This window comes from Sinocyclocheilus grahami, unplaced genomic scaffold, assembly GCF_001515645.1.
Source record: "Sinocyclocheilus grahami isolate Dianchi unplaced genomic scaffold, SAMN03320097.WGS_v1.1 scaffold45.1, whole genome shotgun sequence".
Lineage (NCBI taxonomy): Eukaryota > Metazoa > Chordata > Actinopteri > Cypriniformes > Cyprinidae > Sinocyclocheilus > Sinocyclocheilus grahami.
In genome coordinates this window covers 1,412,049-1,433,224 of record NW_015505224.1, presented here as the reverse complement: position 1 = coordinate 1,433,224, position 21,176 = coordinate 1,412,049, and the positions used below count along the sequence as shown (strand labels likewise).

Sequence of the window (21,176 nt, the reverse complement as noted above, 5' to 3'; positions counted from 1 at the left end):
GCTCTGATATGTTCAAAAGGTACAGGATAATTCTGCCATCTAGAGCTACAGCACAGAGAATGCACATTCATCATTTTTTAACCTCTTCTGACTGGCTTTGTGCCCTTTGACCAATAAAAGATGCTCAATGTTCAGTTTGCTAATGGCATAGCTTTTGTATTCCTTATCAAGTCAACGACTTACGTTGAGTCTGTCTGTATGCGACCAAGCATATTCTTTGGATAACGTCACAATGTATGCACTACAACAATGCATTAATGCAACCCCGTCAGCTTTGAGAACATCCAAATGAAGCCTTTTTTGTTGTTGGAGATATGAAGATGCGTGGAATACAAGTACTGCACTGGTTAAGTGTTTTGCCAGTAAATCCTTACTAGCCCCATAGCCTAGCGATATGAGACATTTTACTTAGTTTTATGGCAGTAATTAAGATTCAGTGTAGCCTATACATTTCCCAAGTTTGGTTTATTTGATAGCATATTTGTAAAATGATGGGAGCTGGCTCCTTTTACTATCTAGTGATGGAAACACTGAAACAGATACACATTTTCCAGAATCTTTTTAGCACTGCACTGCATCATATTTTGATGGATGTGTTTTAAAGTGCAGTGATAGTCTTGTTTGTTTCATGGCTCGTCATAGAAGTGTTCAGTGCATTATTACTGAATTGGCTTGAACATGGATAACATGACTGTTTCTTGCATCTCCCTCTTATTTCTTGTACTTTTTCTCTAGTAGTAAATAGTTTCTCTAAGCATTTTTTGAGCATTAAAGCAGCACTATGTAACACTTTCTGTGTTCAAAATTGGCCAAATGTATATAATGAGCGAGTACATCATGAATTCATCTTCCAAACCTCGTTTTTGTCTTATTCCGAATCACTACGGTACACTTATAAGTACTTATATTTGGACTATTGTAGCCTGGTCGGGTCGTCACCGCTGCGGAGTAACACATACCTGCGTGAATCGCCATAGACATAAACTTAGAGAAGTAGCTTCGGTTGGAATGTTCTTCCGCGGGATGTGTGCAGTTCTGTTTATTAACCGCTAGAGAGCCAAAAGTTACATAGTGCTGCTTTAAAAAACAACCAAATAAAGGAAATGTAGAAGTTATTTTCACCAGCCTGTGTTGTACCAGATGCTTGTTTTTATAAATTACTGTAATAACAGGTGATTAAAGGTCTGAAAACTGAATATGCCTGGATATGTTGAACGAATTATTTCCCATAGGAAAGTTAAATGATATTCTCAGTTGGTCATTTATGTGTTGTCAAGGCCTTTAATAAACACTGTGTCAAATAGATAACATCAGTGGAGTTGATCAAGCATTTCACGTCGTGGCTTTCTCAGTGGATAAATACTGGTTTTGTGAAACTGAAAAGGCTGTAATTTACATGTATAGTTTTGTATTTTATGTATGTTTCTCTTTTTTCCCCCCCCCTCAGTATTACCACCTTTATCTGGTTGATTTTAGTTTCTTCGCTGAGACATGAGTGACTACATTTGTGCTGTGTTTTTAAAGGGAGTCTGAGTGGAGCAATAAAAGAAATCTTAACTTAGCCAGTGTCGAACTGCACCGTTTATTTGTCACCGACTCATGAGTTTCAGTTTCTCTGAAGTGAGATCTCATGTGATCCTTCAAGAGCGATGCATTTTATAAGTTTATTATCATCACAGTACCAAATGCTATTTTATTAAGAAACTAGGCCAAACATTAAATCCTCATGCACTGCGCATGAGCCATAGAGCGAGAGGGGTGGGGGGGAAAGGGGTCATAAATGTCAAGCAGCTTCCATATTAGCTCCATGTCTTTGCCTTTAGCTCCCCCCTTGGTAGGACACAAAAACCAATGAATTTAAAACCCACATACATGATGACTAAGATATTTTCAAATAAAGTTTAGTTTGAAATATCTACATAAACGTGTCATACTGTCAAACGCTCAAATGGCCCCCCAACACAAGAAGAGAAGAAAGGAAGGTCATTACACAGAATACAGTTCATTAAATGGCCCCTGAGAGCTGACCTTACAGACAACCTCCACAGCATTGATCTAAAAGCAGCTGGACTCTGTTATTATTATTATACCCTTATTTTACCAGGCTAGTCTCAGGAGATTAAAATCTCTTTTCTGAGAAAGACCTGGCCAAAACGTGTCTAACAACTAAACGTATTATCAGGATAGAGGCTGTAATAAGCATTTGATTGAATGTTCCAAGATATGAAGCCAACAAAGCGATTAGTGCTTTATGAAGGTGTACTATTAAAAATGATCTAGATGGAAAATCTAATAAAAATGGTGGAGGAAGCCTTTCCCAGAAGCACATGCAGGCATGATTGATGGATCTGACCTCAGCTCAAACACACACACACACACACACACACACACACACAGAGCATCAGACCGCAGCTCTCAAGGTCAAAGCAGGGATGTGTCTGTCCTTCCTGCTGAGGATGTTCTCAGTGTCTTCTCATAATCATCTGCAATTCAAAATGAGCCTGCCAACATCAAACATTTGGAAACAGTGCTGTATCAGCATTTAAGGCTGATGGTAGATATGAACAGTATGCTCATTACAACGAGTCACATTTTTGTCTAACTAATTCAAAGATATTACAGGTCATTTTTAATTTAAGTCTATTTATAATAAGTGTGAAGGACACCACTTTTTAAATGAAGGGCAGCAAAGATGAATTGCATGTTGCGGGTCAGTTTCAAATGAGTGTGAATTGATCATTTTGCAGCTCAATTTTAAGGCCCTTCAATTTATTTCTATAATAACTAAAAGCCACTGTATGTGTGGCATATACTAAACTTTAAAACTTTAAAGTGCAATGTGTTGTTGAACTGAAACTTCAACCAAACAAACACTTTAAGGAATGTGTTATCAGCGCAAAAGGATACAAAGCTTTTGTGTTTTAAGTAATGCTGCAGTGGAAGAATGCTACACAGAATAAATTGCCGTATTTCTGAAGACATGCTCGAAAAAGTAAAGAAATCAAATAATTCTAGGGCTCTGAGCTGGTGTCAGGTTAAAAATGAAAGATTAAAACATTATTCATACCACAACACTATAAATACAGGTGTGTGCATCTTTATAAGATATTGTACTATATATTATCTTAAAAGAGACGTTGTAAAATACTGTAAAAGTGCATCTTTATTTTAAATGGACAGCAATATAGTCTGGCAAATACATTTTCAAAGTATGCACTTTCTTTGGGACATATGGGACCATCCTGACAAGTGTGGTCTCCATGATTTACCGTCTCTTGCACCAATTTAGGGCAGAAGAGGAAGAAAGAAGAGGGGCACTTTCCAACTTTTTTTTTATTAGGTACACATGACTTTTTTGCTGAAGGTTAAACCTAAAGGACAATTTATTTACCTATTAATTAATATCGGACAATGATGCCTGATGTGTGTGTGTGTGTGTGTGTGTGTTCATTTAGTTACAGACTCCTAGTTCAGCAATACTGACATTATTCATAATTGATGTTGAATTTTAAATGACTGCTTGTATCTTTATTATTAACATAAAATGCATAAGGAAGTAGTAGTGTCATATCACTAAAACATAATAATAGCCAGAAACATTTCCAATTTCTTTAGGATCAGACTGTCAAATCTAAAAATAAGTAAATAAATAAATAATATACAATACTATAGGAGCTATCAAAAGCAACAAAAGAACAATAATATGCAAGTACCCTGGTTCGTGTCCTAAACACTGGTAGTACATTTTGTTACGTTGTTGTATGTCATGTATAATGCAAGAGTGCGAATTTACCAAGTGTAAATGTTGTAGGTGAGTTATTAATAAATAAATAAATAAATAAAATTAATAAATAAATAAAACTGTAGTGAGGATCTAGAGCGCCCCCTGCTGCTCACCCACCCACCCACCATGCAGGCGTTTAGCCTACTGAACAAAAACGGAGGAAAGTTAATTAAAAAAGAGATATATAGCTAGATATTGGTTGAAAATGTCCTGTGTGTGTGTGTGTGTGTTTAGCCTATTGTTCTTTATAGTTAGTTCTTTTGCATCTCTGTCAAACATGTTCTGTTTGAAACATTACATGTTTACATTTTATTGTGCATTATGTTTTAGGCTCTTTTTGTTATTTGAAAAAGTTAAACTAGTAGAGGACACACTGAAGTGTGCTTGTTTTTATACTGCATAGCCTGTAAATAGTTATCATGATATGAAATTATGAATTCATTATACGCCTGCCTTAAAGCAGTTACTGACATACAGTATCTGTCAAACACTGCTCACTGATAAATCATAAGTTTGGCTAAATAACTTAAGATTGGACACTGCTTGGAGCAGATTTTGGTAAATTAGTAAAAATGGGGAACATATCGGCTTACATCTTAACAACACTTTATAAGATCAAAATTCTTTGACAACTTTTTGTCATGATGTGTGCAAACTAATGGCCAAGGAGATGTTTTCATAAAATTGAAAATGGCTTAAAAATTGAATGGAACGTATGCATTCTTGTAGGGTTTGCTTCAAGGATTCAGCTGGGGGGAGAATGTGCCCTTATGATTCCAGAGTTATGAACTAAAACGCAAATGTACAAATTTATAGCGCCACCTAGTGTCCAACATATTCCACCAAGTTTGAGATCTACATGCCTATGGTCTCTGACTCCAGACACTTTTAGAGCAGGAAAAAGATTCATTGACAAAACATTAGGATTTCCTATTGTGCTTGAACCCCTAAAAGGCTATTAATCACTAGATTTAGTAAACCTTTTGAAACATCACAGCATAAGGAGGAATGGAACAATCGGCAACAAGCTGAAGTGCTACGCCTTTTTCGTTTTGCTTTACATGAACAGCTTTAGAGATGCTTTAGCAGCCCCAAGAAAGAGGCCAGTGAATGCGTTGCTCACTCTCATGAGTCACCGAGCACTACAATCCAACTTCAGCTGAGACTTGAAAAGACTCTCAAACTCTCTGGACACACGAAGAATAGGCCTACTCTATGCTTTCTGCAGATAAATATTAACTTGTTCTTTGTTTTAAATCGATGGTAATAGCTTCAGAAATGCAACTCCGTGAAGTTCAACAATCGTTTACAGTTAAATGAAGCACACTTTCTTTTTCACTGACATTGAAATGAAGACCAGGATGCAGTGTTGTTATTGCTAACTAAAACATAGACTATTAAAAAGCATTTTTGCTAACTGAAATCAAGCTGAAATCAGATCAATTAAAATATTAGATTTTATTCAGTTAAAAAATAATTATATTTTAAATTGAAAGTATAAATGGTATTTTTAAAGAAAAACTTAAGAATGAGAAATAATGAAATAAATAAATCAAAGCTAAATTAGAAATATATACAAAAGCATGAAAAAGCATAACAAAATTATCCAGACTTAAGCTAAAAAAAAAAACGAATTCAAAATATAAATTCCATTGGGCAAAGATTTGTTGTACAGTAGTAATAATAATAATAATAATAATAATAATAATAATAATAATAATAATAATATGGTTGATATTATTATTTAATATTATTATTAATTTTATATAATAGTATATTATTATAATATTTTACACATGTTTAAAAGCCATTTTGCTTGTTAATGTCAAAACAAGGCATTTTTGAGCAAGGCTCAATAAACAAACCTTTGCATAGACGCTTTTTGAAGTGTGTTTCTGATTTTACACTGTGAAGGTAATGTGATTAAAAATCCCTTGGAAATTGTGATATTTGAGTCATGGATTATTTTCTATATTAGCAACGTGAACGCAGAAAAGTATGTGAGAATACAGCGCAAGGCCCATCTGTTCTTGGGCTGTAAGCATTTACCATCAGGCACCGATGGGGCAGCCTGGGGTCCTTGAGCAGGAGGCTGTCGGCACGGGTGTGTTACATTACAGTCTCCTTCAGTTCGCCCTCCAACTGGCCAGACCCTCCACATTGGCTCAGCGCTGGGAATAAGTTCAGCAGGCGTACCCGAATAACCTCACTCTACTCCTTTTAACAGGTAAGTCAGCGAGAAACGCAGAAATCATATACTGTGGACAGTTCAGCGTTGGAGCGGTTAAATCACATGCGTTCTACTTAGTGCTAACGCGCTAGCTGGCGTTAGCTGAATCACTCCGAGCTCTCGGCCTGTCCTAATGTCGCAGCCCAGAGCCTGAGATCAGTCATAGCCTGTCATGAGCACAAGTCAGCAGCGTTACAGCCCAATCTATAGCGTAGCTGTAATCGACAGATCGCCGGGAATTTTGTACTTCCTGAAAAGAAAGGCATGGAAACGCCTGTCATGCCTACAGGTCCAGACATTCATTTGACTCCGTGTCCTGTATGATAAAGGTCACGGTGATGCTTTATATTCTATTTAGAGTAAGTTATGTTCTCTGCTTGGGAGTGTCATTTAAGTATATTTCCTAATTTTTGTTTTCTTAGCATTATTTACAGTGTTTGCAGAGCATTATTATATTGATAACGTTCTGGTTAGATTTTTTTTTTTTGTATTCCTCCTGCTGACAGGTTTAAATCGGTATGGTTTGCTGGTCTTCGAGTGTGCTCAGGTTTGGTCTGGCTGGGAGACTGGGTAAGACCCATTTGGACTGATTAGGAGACCAGCTAGACCAGGCTAAACCAGTTAAGACCAGCAAGCAATCTTAGGCTGGTTTTGCTTTATTTTTCCCTCTTCTTTTTAAGAACCATTCTAAAGTCTAACCCAGGGGTGCCCAAACTCGGTCCTGGAGGGCCGGTGTCCTGCAGAGTTTAGCTCCAGCTTGCCTCAACACACCTGCCTGGAAGTTTCAAGTATGCCTAGTAAGAGCTTGATTAGCTGCTTCAGGTGTGTTTGATTAGGGTTGGAGCTAAACTCTGCAGGACACCGGCCCTCCAGGACCGAGTTTGGGCACCCCTGGTCTAACCCTAAGGGTATGGTCTCTGTTTTTATGTTTATGTATCAATTCATTCATTTATTTGAGAAATGTAATATTAAAATGTGAAAATCTCACGTTGACTAAAAGGAGAGGTCACACTACACTTTTCATATTTACTTCCGTTTATATACAGGCAAATGCTTGAGACCGGAAACACAAGTGCAACAAAACAAACTTGAACTTTGTAGTACAGACAGAGTGGGGATTGTACGTTTTCACATTTCGGATTTATTATCATTTGTTAAATGCTGAATTGATATTTTTAATAAAGACTGCACAGAGCATTGACATCATATCACAACCTTTGCGGTGTCCAAAGAAATCGAATGCTCAGTCTATTTTGACCACCTCTTTACAAGGGGTAGAATATTCGAAATTCATCTAACATGATATTTTCATAATTTTGCATTCCGAGTTCTGATTGGCTGTCTTTCTTTCCATCATTGTATACTGCATTGTGATTGGTCTCTTACTTGAAATTCCATGATGAATTGGAATTTGATGTCTTTGCATGCATTTAACCATTTAGATGCAGCCTTGTCACTGTACAGTTCCTGGATGTTGTTTGTCATACACAATCAGTTATGCAGACCTTACACTAAAAAGCCCAAAGACTAAAGCCGAGCTATTTTTTTTTATCCGTCTCCGCCCCTCACCTCCACACCCTTCCCAGGCTGCATCGGTTTTATTCCTATAATTGCTTCTCATGCTGACTTGTGCACATGTTCCACACTTGTAGATTAGTGTGGAGTGAGTCAGTGCGTCACTTCCTAACTCCGTGACTCAGTGAGGAGTGGCCTGCTGTCAGTTCAGATTAGCTGGAGCAGAGCAGCTGCATTCAGGCTGGCTCATTTATCAAACTGATATGACCCTGTCTCACTACGATTAACCATGGAAAGAGATACCGTAGACCACCCAAAACGTTCCACCACTTCATTTCAAATGACTCGGATCAGTTGTAACTGTGTGAATGTGTTGGTCTGCTTCTGCACAGCTGTTTTAATGTTATGATGTTCTTAATTATTCAAACATGCTTTTTGTTAAATAGATAAAATGGCTGTTCCCCCATCATATGCAGATCTTGGCAAGTCTGCCAAAGACATCTTCAACAAAGGATATGGTAATGTATCTAATAATGCATGGAGGGCCGGTGTCCTGCAGAGTTTAGCTCCAGCTTGCCTCAACACACCTGCCTGGAAGTTTCAAGTATGCCTAGTAAGAGCTTGATTAGCTGCTTCAGGTGTGTTTGATTAGGGTTGGAGCTAAACTCTGCAGGACACCGGCCCTCCAGGACCGAGTTTGGGCACCCCTGGTCTAACCCTAAGGGTATGGTCTCTGTTTTTATGTTTATGTATCAATTCATTCATTTATTTGAGAAATGTAATATTAAAATGTGAAAATCTCACGTTGACTAAAAGGAGAGGTCACACTACACTTTTCATATTTACTTCCGTTTATATACAGGCAAATGCTTGAGACCGGAAACACAAGTGCAACAAAACAAACTTGAACTTTGTAGTACAGACAGAGTGGGGATTGTACGTTTTCACATTTCGGATTTATTATCATTTGTTAAATGCTGAATTGATATTTTTAATAAAGACTGCACAGAGCATTGACATCATATCACAACCTTTGCGGTGTCCAAAGAAATCGAATGCTCAGTCTATTTTGACCACCTCTTTACAAGGGGTAGAATATTCGAAATTCATCTAACATGATATTTTCATAATTTTGCATTCCGAGTTCTGATTGGCTGTCTTTCTTTCCATCATTGTATACTGCATTGTGATTGGTCTCTTACTTGAAATTCCATGATGAATTGGAATTTGATGTCTTTGCATGCATTTAACCATTTAGATGCAGCCTTGTCACTGTACAGTTCCTGGATGTTGTTTGTCATACACAATCAGTTATGCAGACCTTACACTAAAAAGCCCAAAGACTAAAGCCGAGCTATTTTTTTTTATCCGTCTCCGCCCCTCACCTCCACACCCTTCCCAGGCTGCATCGGTTTTATTCCTATAATTGCTTCTCATGCTGACTTGTGCACATGTTCCACACTTGTAGATTAGTGTGGAGTGAGTCAGTGCGTCACTTCCTAACTCCGTGACTCAGTGAGGAGTGGCCTGCTGTCAGTTCAGATTAGCTGGAGCAGAGCAGCTGCATTCAGGCTGGCTCATTTATCAAACTGATATGACCCTGTCTCACTACGATTAACCATGGAAAGAGATACCGTAGACCACCCAAAACGTTCCACCACTTCATTTCAAATGACTCGGATCAGTTGTAACTGTGTGAATGTGTTGGTCTGCTTCTGCACAGCTGTTTTAATGTTATGATGTTCTTAATTATTCAAACATGCTTTTTGTTAAATAGATAAAATGGCTGTTCCCCCATCATATGCAGATCTTGGCAAGTCTGCCAAAGACATCTTCAACAAAGGATATGGTAATGTATCTAATAATGCACTACATCATGTGAAAAATCACCATTAATTGTCACTTCACATTGTAATATTTTCTCTTGGTTTGTTTTCTAAAAGGCTTTGGTATGGTGAAGCTCGATGTCAAGACAAAAGCAGCCAGTGGAGTGGTGAGATTTTTCTTTTCATTATATGTGTGACACTGTCTCTTCCTAGGTGTTTGTTTGGAAATACATAAGCCAGTTCTATGTACATTGCAAATACATTTGTTTATGCATTTAGCAGATGGTTTATCTGAAGCGAAAAAAAGGAACAAAACAATTTGTCAAAGAGCCAAAAATATGTGTAATGTACCAAGCCAGGTTTATTGGACATCTAGATTAGGAAACAAGTTAGAAGAAAGGAGAAAAGTATACATGTAGCTTATTTCGGTTACACTTTATTTTAAGGTGTCATTGTTACAGTGTAATTATACATTTAAGTACTGTGAAATATTAATTAACTACATGTACTTACTAAATGGTTAGGGTTAGGGTTTGGCTTAGGGTTAATTGCATGTAATTGTTATTATAAACGTAAGTACGTGCAACTTATGTAACAAAGACAGTTTAAAATAAAGTCTTACCCTTATTTCATATGTTGGTACTTAATGCTTTAATTATGAAGAATTATTTTTTAATAAAACAGTGCGTGAATATACCACTATGATCTGAAAAATTTATCTTTTACATCTCTATAGGAGTTCAAGACCTCTGGTTCCTCCAACACTGACACCAGCAAAGTGGTGGGCAGCCTGGAAACCAAATACAAGAGGTCTGAGTATGGTCTGACCTTCACAGAGAAGTGGAATACTGACAACACCTTGGGCACAGAGATCATCATTGAAGACCAGGTCTGAATGCGTTTTCAAATCACTGAATGGTGATGAATCAAGGTACAGGTCTTTTAGCGTGAGTTTTACTAATGCTGTTTATCACTTTTTCAGATTGCAAAGGGATTGAAGCTGACCTTTGACACAACCTTCTCACCAAATACAGGGTAAATTATTCATTTTTCTACAGGAGAGCTTCAGATTTGGTTTGAAGCCCAGATTTGTCTCCGTGCATGTGAGTGTAGTTGGGTCAGGGGAGATCAGGGACGTTATGTTGTGTCATGGTGGACTGTAACTCAATGTTGTATTGAGCAATTCAAGTGTCTGTGCCATGTGACAGAGTTAGTTCTGTTTTGTTGTGCATTGATGCAGGTTACTTTCACACAAGCTCGACAGCGTAGGCCTCATGTTCTGAGAACTGTAAATCGGTCGGTCAGGAGAGAGTGGCACATGTTTGGTGTCATTGGGGTCTGTGCTCTCAGATGACAGACACGCTGACATGGCTTTCACTGATGTATAGGCTCATGTAGCTCATGGCAGGGTCGTTGAATCATGTAACAGAGGAGTGAACAGCAGTGTTTGTCTCTGAGCAAAGTGGAATTACTCGCCTACTAAAAAAATTTAAACGTTTGGGTTCGGTAAGATTTTTAAGATTTTTTTTATAGTCTTTTATTCTCACGAAGGCTGCATTTATTTGATTAAAAATAGTCTTTTATGAAATATTACGATTTTAAATAACCGTTTCTATTTGTAATATATTTTAAAATGTATTTTATTCCTGGGATGCAAAAAGTTTTCAACAGCCTTTACTTCAGGATTCAGTGTCACATGATCCTGCAGAAATCATTGTAATATGCTGATTTGCTGCTCCAAAAAAATTCCTTATTATTATTAATTTTGAAAATCATGAGTTCTTTGTTGAAAGTACTAACAGCATTTATATGAAATTTTAATATTTGTAAAATTATAAATATCTTTACTTTCGCTTTGAATCAGTTTGAGGCATCCTTGCTGAATGAAAGTATTAATTTCTTTAAAAAAACAAAAAAACCTGACGCCAAACTTTTGAACGGTAGTATATTTCACCAGCACTGCTATATGCTCTGTATTTGTGCAGGCAGAGCAAAATAGGACGTCATGTGCTGGTTTTTGCTGACCTCAATAGAAGTTCTAAAATGTTCTAAAATGGTGCAGTGAATGAAATAGTACAACCAAGGCATGACTATGTCCTTCCTTACAGTATCTGCAGCTTGTCCTTTGGCACGAGTCTTGATTTCAGTTAATATATTATAGTATTTATTTAGATGTTGAATTTTGAGTTTTATTTTTAGTTGAAGTTCTAGTAATTTATTTGCTGTTTTGATGTGTAAACTCTACTAACATTAGACAAACAGAAAGTGTTACAGTACTTTTGTTTTAATTTTCTTTATTTGATCTGCATATCAAATTGATCATTTTAAACCTAAAACCTAAAAAAAGTGTGCTTACTCTATTTTGTTAAAAGTAAATGCCACATGGTGCCACATTTATTGATCATAGTACCTATTCATACTTATTCCTGCTTAAGTGTCACCGAAGTGTCCAAATATTGTTACTGAACCACATTATGTAGGCCTCCAAAGTAAAATAACCCGCTTCCATCATGACCCTAAAAATATATTTTATTAATAATACTAAATGAGATAGTCTAGAATCATTTGCCATTTGTTTTGATGTTATCCGAGGATGAAATTGATATAACGTTTAAGTGTAGTTTGATTGTCCAAATACATTCCAAGAAGGCTGCATAATTATTTTAAAGTCATTTGTTAAACTAATTGTATCACTTGTTTGATGGGAAAGAATATTTAACAATCCAAACAGTTTATAATTCTGCAGGTTGGAATTTTGGTTTATTGATAGTCAGAAGGAAAATAATCCATATGTTTAAAATACCTTTTATAAACAAATGTTATTTGACTAAACATGATGCTAAATTGTGTTTATTTTCCCTCATGAACAGAAAAAAGAGTGGAAAAGTCAAGACTGCATATAAGCGGGAGTACGTCAACCTGGGCTGTGACGTTGACTTTGACTTTGCCGGTCCAACCATCCACGGTGCTGCAGTGGTCGGCTATGAGGGATGGCTCGCCGGTTACCAGATGTCCTTCGAGACTGCCAAGTCCAAGATGACCCAGAACAACTTTGCTGTGGGCTACAAAACAGGAGACTTCCAGCTGCACACTAATGTGTAAGTCCTGAAGCATCACTACATCATTCTAAGTGCATGAGACTGGGACCTGGTTTGTGTTAGTGTTGATATAGTGAAAAATTATGTACACAGAGTTCACTTAGACGTCAAGAATTTTACTACATGTTGTCTCCGGAATGACACATTACTTGTCCATTAATATGGACGGGGACAATCTGGACATACGAAGGATTTTAAAATTATGACTTTCTTTTCATGCCTACAAATATAATGACAAATAATAAAATATTAACGTATTCTTAAAGTCATGGAAATTTCTGCACTAAATGTCATTTTTGGTTTGTTCTTAAAGAGCAGGTCATATGGTATTTTAAAGTGTCCTAATATTGTGTTGGAGTCCCCTATAACTATATGTTTTAAAGGGGTCATATGATGCGATTTCAATTTTTCCTTTCTCTTTGGAGTGTTACAAGCTCTTGGTGCATAAAGAAGATCTGTAAAGTTGCAAACACTAAAGTCTCACATCCAAAGAGATATTCTTTATAAAAGTTAAGAGTCAGCCACGCCTACCTAAAACGGCTCCTTCACACAAGCCCCCACATATCTACGTCAAGATGTGGGAAGATTTGCATAACGCCGCCCAAATGTTCTGTCTGCTTATTGAGTTTATTTAACCCATCGCAATTTATTGGAACTGTGTGAACTAGAGTGACTACTCACCTTAATGTTGTTCTAAAGGCTTATTACTTAATAACACAAAAATGTCCTGCTCGCACTTGTCAATTTAATGGCAGAGAATGGTGACACTTTTCTTTTTCTTTTTTTTTTTTAACCGGATGCAGATTTGTCGTAAAATCTTGTGGCGTATATTCCAAGCATTCTGAAGGTATACTGAGTGTTTGGTGAGAAACAAACCGAAATGGCAAGTTATTATATTTTATGAAAATCTTGCGTTGCAGTGCGAGTGCATATATCCTTTTGAGATATCAATTTTAATAAAACACAAAACTACATTATATAACTGTAGGCTATTTAATATCTGCTGTTCTCCGGTTGTCAGTCAGAATGACAGTTCTTGTGTGAACATAGGACTATATATACCCCAAGCCAATTTATTATTCTTTCCTTTTTGTCTTAGTGTTTAAAATATTTATTTTGAAACAAATTAATTAATTTCTTAATTAAACAAACAAACAGACTTACTGAGTGAATGAGACAGCTGTCATATCATACCCTGCCATGCCCAGCTGATGCAAAGAATAGAATTTATATCTACACAGAAGAAAGCCCTGTCTAGACTCTGCCCCAGTATGAGTTGTCGAGCTATTAATTAGCCTGTTTGTTTGAAAAAAATATTAAATGTAGTTGCAATAAATGCTTAAGAATCCATACAACTGCAGCAGTGGAGGACTATTATTCTGCTGCGTGATACTGCAGAAGAACTGAAGAAGGCATGGCTTGATCTTCGGTTGACCAATCAGCAGAAAGGGTCGTTTAATTCCCGCCCATGTGTAGAAATCGAATATTCAAGCTGTTTATTAATTTTTCCACCCATGAACGAAAAACGAACATTTAAGCTGAATTTTCGTTTTTTGGGAAAAAAATTAAAAAGGAGCCATTTTCAAATTTTTCTACTTTAAATATTAAATAAAAAAAACTAACGATCGAATGATACACGGATTGACGTAGGTATGTGGGGGCATGTTAGAACGAGCCGTTTTAGGTAGGTGTGGCTGACTCTTAACTTTTATAAAGAATATCTCTTTGGATTTGAGACTTTAGTCTTTGCAACTTTACAGATCTTCTTTATGCACCAAGAGCTTGTAACACTCCAAAGAGAAAGGAAAAATTGAAATCGCATCATATGACCTCTTTAAAGTTTTTTGTCTCGTCGCTCCGGCCGGACAGGGCATCACAGTATGGTAGGGGCGTAACATTTCCATCACACGCTTGAGGTATTCGGCCAATCACAACGCACTGGATAGCTGGCCAATCAGAGCACACCTCGCTTTTCAGACCGATGAGCTTTGTAAAAATCGATGCGTTTCAGAAAGGTGGGGCATAGAGGAGAAACAATAATGTACAGTATGTGGAAAAGAATGTGTTTTTTTTAACCTTAAACCGCATAAACACATTTCATTACACTAAATACACAAAATAATGTTCTTTTTAGCAACAACATATGACCCCTTTAAATGCTTCTAAGGTCAGAAAACATTGTAATTTTTTCAGAAAATATATTTAATATTAGAGTCATTTGCCAATGATTTCGAAACTATTCGTTCCAATCCAGTTCGGAGCAAACCCCTCCATTCCATAAGCCTACTCTGCTCTGATTGGTTAGCTAGCCAAGCCTGTTGTGATTGGCACAAAGAGGAGTCCTTGAGCAAGTTAGTGAGCGCTACCATTGACAAAGCACCTTTACATAAAACAATAATATAGTGTTCCAATCCGTTCTTGTAATAATGACATAAAATACAAAAATACTTATGCAAGCGAATCGTGCCCACAGCTAAAGTTTAGCTGCTAAACTGTGAACACTTAAAACAATAATGGTGGATACGTTAGCCGAGTGCTAACGTGACTAACTGATGAAACGATATAGTTTGTAAACAAAATATGTCTACTGTAATGTTTGAAGAACGTCGTAATTGCGTCGTAATATCGTGCTTTACCTGGAAACCTAAAGCTGCACTAGGTATACATGTATTAGCACAAAAACGTGATATTTTGAGCACTCAATTGAAAATGTACACAAAACGTATCATACTTACAGGTTGTGGTTCGGAGAGCTTGTTAGTCAAAATTAAGAAGATTAGAAGCCAGTGAAGATAAAAGCCAAGATTAGAGAAGCAGTCCTTGGTAAAATGACATGTACACAACAAAAGGTTGGAATTGTATTTCTGTGGTATCCTTGAACACAGCGTCTTCTCAACGTGATGTAAACACACTAACTAGCGGAAGTGTTTGTGGGCAGGTCAGACTATGTTCTTATTTCGCGGGCAGGCGAGGATTATGCAAATGTGTTACCCAGTGACGTATACTGGTAACAGGCAAAAGATTACAAAATATGACGACTCTTTTGAGAGACAATATCTTTATTTATCATGCACTTTTTTGATTAACAACTTTGTAGATTGTTTTCTTTTAAGGATACCTACGTTATAAACTGCAAAAGAGATATTTTTCAAAAACCCATATGACCTGCTCTTTAAAAATATTTCAAGCAATGTGAATACGATCTCAATAAAATTACAAGATATTACAAGAATTACAAGAACAGTAGTTTGTCTAAATATCCAAGAGTTAATGTGACATTATTTGATTGATTTTAGATTTAAGAACAGGTTGTTTTTTTATAATGATTCATAATTTATTTTGTTTGTTCCTGCAGTAATGATGGCTCAGAGTTTGGTGGCTCAATCTACCAGAAAGTGAGTGATAAGCTGGAGACAGCGGTGAATCTGGCCTGGACCGCTGGAAGCAACAGCACACGCTTCGGCATTGCTGCCAAGTATCAGCTGGACAAAGATGCTTCCATCAGTGTGAGTAAACTCACGCTAGTTTTACAAAATCACAAGTTTCAGAAGTGGGCACCTGTTTGCTTCTGCATCTGATCTAGGGGTATGTGATATGTATCATCTACAACAATATCGTAATTGTTGTTTAAAGTCACCATGAAATCAAAATGGGAAATTCTTATTTTTTAATGGAATACTGTAGTGTTTATTATAAATAATTTATCCGTGCACTTCATTATTTCTTTTTAATTCATGTGCCCTCGTAATCTTTAATCAAAAACATTAACCTCCCCTCCCCGCAAAACAACTAATCTTCTCTTCCGGTCACGAGCTATGGCGCAAGGGCGGAGCTAGTGACGTGAGGGGTAAACGCTGGGATAAACAACAGGGGGAAAAGCTGAAGCTGATGCTTCACTTTATAGCACTGACACCAGTCATGAGGGAGTACGTTACCCCTAAACATTGAAAAGATATTAGGATATTACAGCAACATTACTCTTAGGACATCGCAAACTAATTTTTTTCATAAATATGACTTAACCTGATGGAGAACCCGCTCAGTCATTCAGGCAGTCGCTCTCTCGCTCTCTTTCGCTCGCTCGCTCTCTCTCGCTCTCTCTCTCTCTCTCTCTCCCACACACACTGTTTAGGCATGTTTTGTGCCATTGATCGTCGTCGTCATCCTCAAAAAATTTATTTATGCTTGGGTGTCTGCTGTGAATCCAGTGGAGAGAAATCCAGATGCTGTTTCACTCGGACATACGTCACAGCAGAGAAGAAAAGAGAATCGCAACTTCTGTTTCATGCCAACTTTAAACGATATGCGATTTGACATTGAGTATATCACAAAAGCACAAGTTCATACTTTCACTGGGTGATTTAGTCTATTAAAATACATTTAGATTTCCCCCTAAATTCAAGATATAGGGGCAAAAACGCCCCCGTTTGACTTATCACGTGTTAAGTGGGATGTTTATCTCCAAATATCAGCATGATTGCAAATGTGATCATGCTGATTGAACAGCTCAACAAACAAGAAGTTAATATTAAGTGACATTTTAGACACAACAGTTCTTGTTTTTTGTGTAATTCGACAATGAAAATAGTTCAATAAAGCCACAGCAGAACTGTTTTGCATCTCTGAGCAACACATGACAGTGTTTCGTTACTGAATTTCATTATTGTTTGAATGAATGACTCAATGAGTCACTCATGCAGTCATTTGCCGCCACCTACTGGAGATTTGAGGTTTATATTTAAAGTATATTTTCCCTTTTTTTTTTTCTGTTTTCAACTTAAAAAAAACAAACATTAATTATGCATTCATAACTGCAGTTTAAATGCATTCATGTCCTGCATTAAACAGTCTGTGTGAATGCATCTAAATGCCACTTCAGATGCAGATTCTGTGTGACCTCTGCATTGCAAACACAAATTTTGTTGATACTGATTTCATTTGATTGGTAATGATTGTCTCACTATTTTTTTTTTGAACAGTCCGTTTATTGAGATGTAACTATATATAACAGTAATACAACAATACTGTAGTTACATCTTTTTTTTACAAATGAAAGCGAGGAGAAAAAAAGGGAAGAAGCAGAAAAGTAAAATGGCGCAGGTTATTTCAGGTAGTGACAATATATAGTAATTTAAGAATACAAAACATAGTGTCTTACTATTTTAATTTATTGATTCAATTTAAGAATTTGACAAAAGATAATGCATACATATAATTAGGTTAGAAAAAACTGGCCTTATTATGGTAAAAATGCTCATAGAAGGTAAACATCGATTTTAACTACTGGAAAAGTACATTTCTGTTACTCCTGCAAACTAATCACCACACAGAATAGGAAGAATATCAGAAGCTTTGGAAGTCAGCTGTCCATAGCAGTCCAAACCTGTCAAAGTACCAGCACAATAACACTCGGCAAAATATCGTCCAAATATAATTTTCGACAAAATTCCAGAAAATATTGAGTTTTTTTTCTTCTCCATTATCGCACACCCCAATCTGATCCCAGAAAATAACATTTCTAAATGTACTTTTCCTTAATAGTAAGGAAAGGAGTGTAGGGAAAAATCTATTTACTAATGAATTCTGATGCTTGCTTGAATGGTTCTTAATCATAATTATTAAATACGTTCAATCTGCAGTCTCCTTTATACCAGTGGTTCTCAATTCCGTCAATAGCTATCTCTCTTATTTGACACTCATTATCCCGTGCTCAATTGTTGATCAATAGCTCTCCTACACAGCCAAAGATGTGTGCTGAGTGACAGTGACAAAGTTTAAGGCCATTGTGATGCAAACAGCAGAAGCCCCAGAGCCGACTCTGAATTTCTGAGAGAAGATATGCTCTGGTACAGCTTTTATATCGATTTTGTGCACCGAATTTAGCATCAACCCACTGCAACTTTCAAAGATTTGTGCTCCTATTCTGTTGAGCATCAGACGGCATCCGAGTTAGGCTTGCCGCGATAGATGGTGCTGACGGTGATACCGGTGTTATTGCCCACCGCGGCACCGACCCCCACCGTCGTTTTGATTTTTTATAGTAATAAAAATAATTTAGTTCAGTAAAAGAACAGCCACTACAATTTAAAAACAAGAAGAGTGGGGTGAGGCAGACAAGAAGAGTGGGGTGAGGCAGACAAGACGATCGCGGATTATTTAGTTTTGAAACGAGATGCAAAAGTGCCTGTTTAGCAATATTTTGGATTTTGAAAAGCCTGTTGTCTTTTGCTATTTTTCAAAGTGCTTTTGGAAGTTTTTTTAAACATTCGTTTCTTGTTTAATTGGTTCCACATTGTTTGCTGATTTTTACTTTATTTAAACTGTGTCATTTATTTATTTTATTTGACATTCGTTTTGCTAATAAACGTTCTACATTTCTTATTTATTTGGTTATATATTACACATTTACTTCCAGTTTTGTATACCTATTAAACTTTATGCAAGTTATTTGTTATTTTATATTAGGCATAGCTTGCCCTATAGCATGGTGTATTTTTATTTGTTTTGTTAATAAAAGTTCTATGTTTTATACATAGGCTAAAGTGAGTTTGACGTTGTATTTTGTTGTTGCATTCAAGCAATTGACGCAGAACTGCTGCTAATTCAAAAGTGAAATGCGCACGGCGCTTTTAAGCTATTTAAAGTGAAGGAAAGCGTGGAAAAGAGGGAAAATTTAAACAAACTAAAAACGAACAATTGCTTTACACCGAATTGCCGCTATTTTAAAGTGAAAGTAAAATGGGCACACCGCTTTTACAAGCTATTTAAAAGCGATGAAAAGAGGGAACGTCCCGCCCCCGCCCCCATGGGGATACCAGTATTACCGGTGTTGTCACACGTCGATTAACCGGTGGGAAAATTTCCTCACCGTCACAACCCTAATCAGAGTGAATCAAAACAGAATTGAATCATAAAGTTTTCCACCACTAATAAAAGTACAGCTTCTGTTTAAGAGGCTGAAACTCAGAATGTGTTTGTGATTTGAATGTTACATTTAGCTTTGCATGTGAGTATTATGGCTAAAGAAATGAGTCAATATTTTCCTCTCTATCAACAGGCTAAAGTGAATAACACCAGCCTTGTCGGTGTTGGTTATACTCAGACTCTGAGGCCAGGTACAGATATGAATTTCCTTTATTATTATTATTTACACTTGACAATTTAATAGTGAAAGGCATTGATTTATTTTCTTTTGTATCTCGCAATAGTTTATAGCTGGTAACATCATCTTGTCCACCACACAATATGATTCACTTTGGAGACTGATAAAATAGGGTGTTTTAGAAATACTTTATGAATCCTGACCCTTTAATAACTTTGTTTTCATGTAGACTTCTGCATTAATGTGGTTAGGATGCCGTAGAAGCTGCAGTGATTAAATTTGTGATGGTTTTTCAGGTGTCAAGTTGACCCTGTCGGCCCTAGTTGATGGAAAGAGCATCAATTCGGGGGGCCACAAGCTGGGCTTGGGCCTGGAGCTGGAGGCCTAAACCTGCTCCTGCTTACCATCAGGGACAAGGGAATATCAGAGAAATCTGGCCTTAAATCTAACTCCAACAGCAACCAGCAGGGGGATTCCAGATGGGATGGGATGTGTGCAAAGGCTCATCAGAAGCGATCATGTCATGGTGTTTCTTTTTGTCCCCTCCTGGTCCTAATGCCCTTGTTTGTTTTTCATTTGTAGTTGTTCTCTTATAGACATTCAGCTACAAATGAATTTCTCCATCTCTCTCCAGCACTGCCACAGTAATGATATACTCTCTGGGACAGAGGGCATGTGTGGCTTTCTGTTGTGTTCCCTTCTCAGTTAGCCGAGGGTGGATTTGTGACAAAACTGTCTCTGATTTCATCATTTGTATTGTATCTGATATTCCTTAGTTATCTGAATGCGATTCAAGCAACCACTTAACTCGATATTAAAGGTTATACCTGCTATTATTTAAATACTGTTATACCGTTTTCTTCTTTCCATGCACGCAAGGACAAGCTTAAGCAGTTTATTTTTCCTTCAGCAGCCATCCAGAGTAACCGTTATACATGAAGTCTACCCTCGAACTGAGCAGTTTTTGGGTAGCCTAATTGGGAGATGAACGCTGGTGTTCCTGTGCTGGCATGGCTGGCCTTTCATTTTCGTTTGCAGCACAGACGACTATCCGTGGCTCACCGTGATGGCGGAACGGGTCTTGTGGATGTGGTTTGAGTTCAGTACCCTTTGCTCCCTGTGTTGAGTTATGGCCCTAATTCTCTGACACCATGCATTCACAACACCTGAGAGGTCCTTATGTGTATGTTTGAACTTTTCAATAAACTATTTGAATTCATCTGTGATATAGTTTTTGTGGCTTACAAAGCAAATTGGTCCTCATAGCTGAAAAATTAATTATACCCAAAATTGAGGAAAAACTGTGCTTAATGTAAATACTCTTACACAGCTAAATTAACAGGCTTATTCCCATTAAATGGGGGGGGGGGAACTGAGTCCGGAACGCTGCTTATGCTATTTTTCATGGTTGTTTCAACTTTAAATGAGTCTGACCTATAGAAGTTTAAAAGAGTTGATTAAAATGCATGTTTGTTGACCTGATGACCTGTTTGAGTGGAAACATAGTCATTAAAAGTAGAATGTACTCCGCAGTTTTAAATTTCTGTGTAATTAGGCCAGCAAGGACAAGTTGTTTTATTATGGTTTAATGCAGCGCAGCTTTCATTTAATGTGGGTTCAC

The 21,176-nt window shown here is 37.1% G+C and overlaps 1 protein-coding gene across 2 annotated transcripts; it reads left to right on the top strand.

Moving 5' to 3' along the window:
- The first annotated feature begins 5,822 nt into the window (after nucleotides 1-5,822).
- On the top strand, nucleotides 5,823-20,774 carry vdac2 (voltage-dependent anion channel 2). Of its 2 annotated transcripts, XM_016268386.1 has the most exons (9): nucleotides 5,823-6,011; nucleotides 7,976-8,047; nucleotides 9,473-9,522; nucleotides 10,092-10,244; nucleotides 10,338-10,390; nucleotides 12,226-12,453; nucleotides 15,809-15,959; nucleotides 19,511-19,568; nucleotides 19,852-20,774. In XM_016268386.1, the coding sequence occupies exons 2-9, from the start codon at nucleotides 7,981-7,983 to the stop codon at nucleotides 19,941-19,943; spliced, it is 852 nt and encodes a 283-aa protein (XP_016123872.1). In that variant the 5' UTR covers nucleotides 5,823-6,011; nucleotides 7,976-7,980; the 3' UTR covers nucleotides 19,944-20,774. The 2 variants fall into 2 exon arrangements, with proteins under 2 accessions (XP_016123872.1, XP_016123871.1); XM_016268385.1 differs by lacking the exons at nucleotides 5,823-6,011; nucleotides 7,976-8,047 and adding an exon at nucleotides 9,273-9,378.
- Nucleotides 20,775-21,176: the final 402 nt, after the last annotated feature.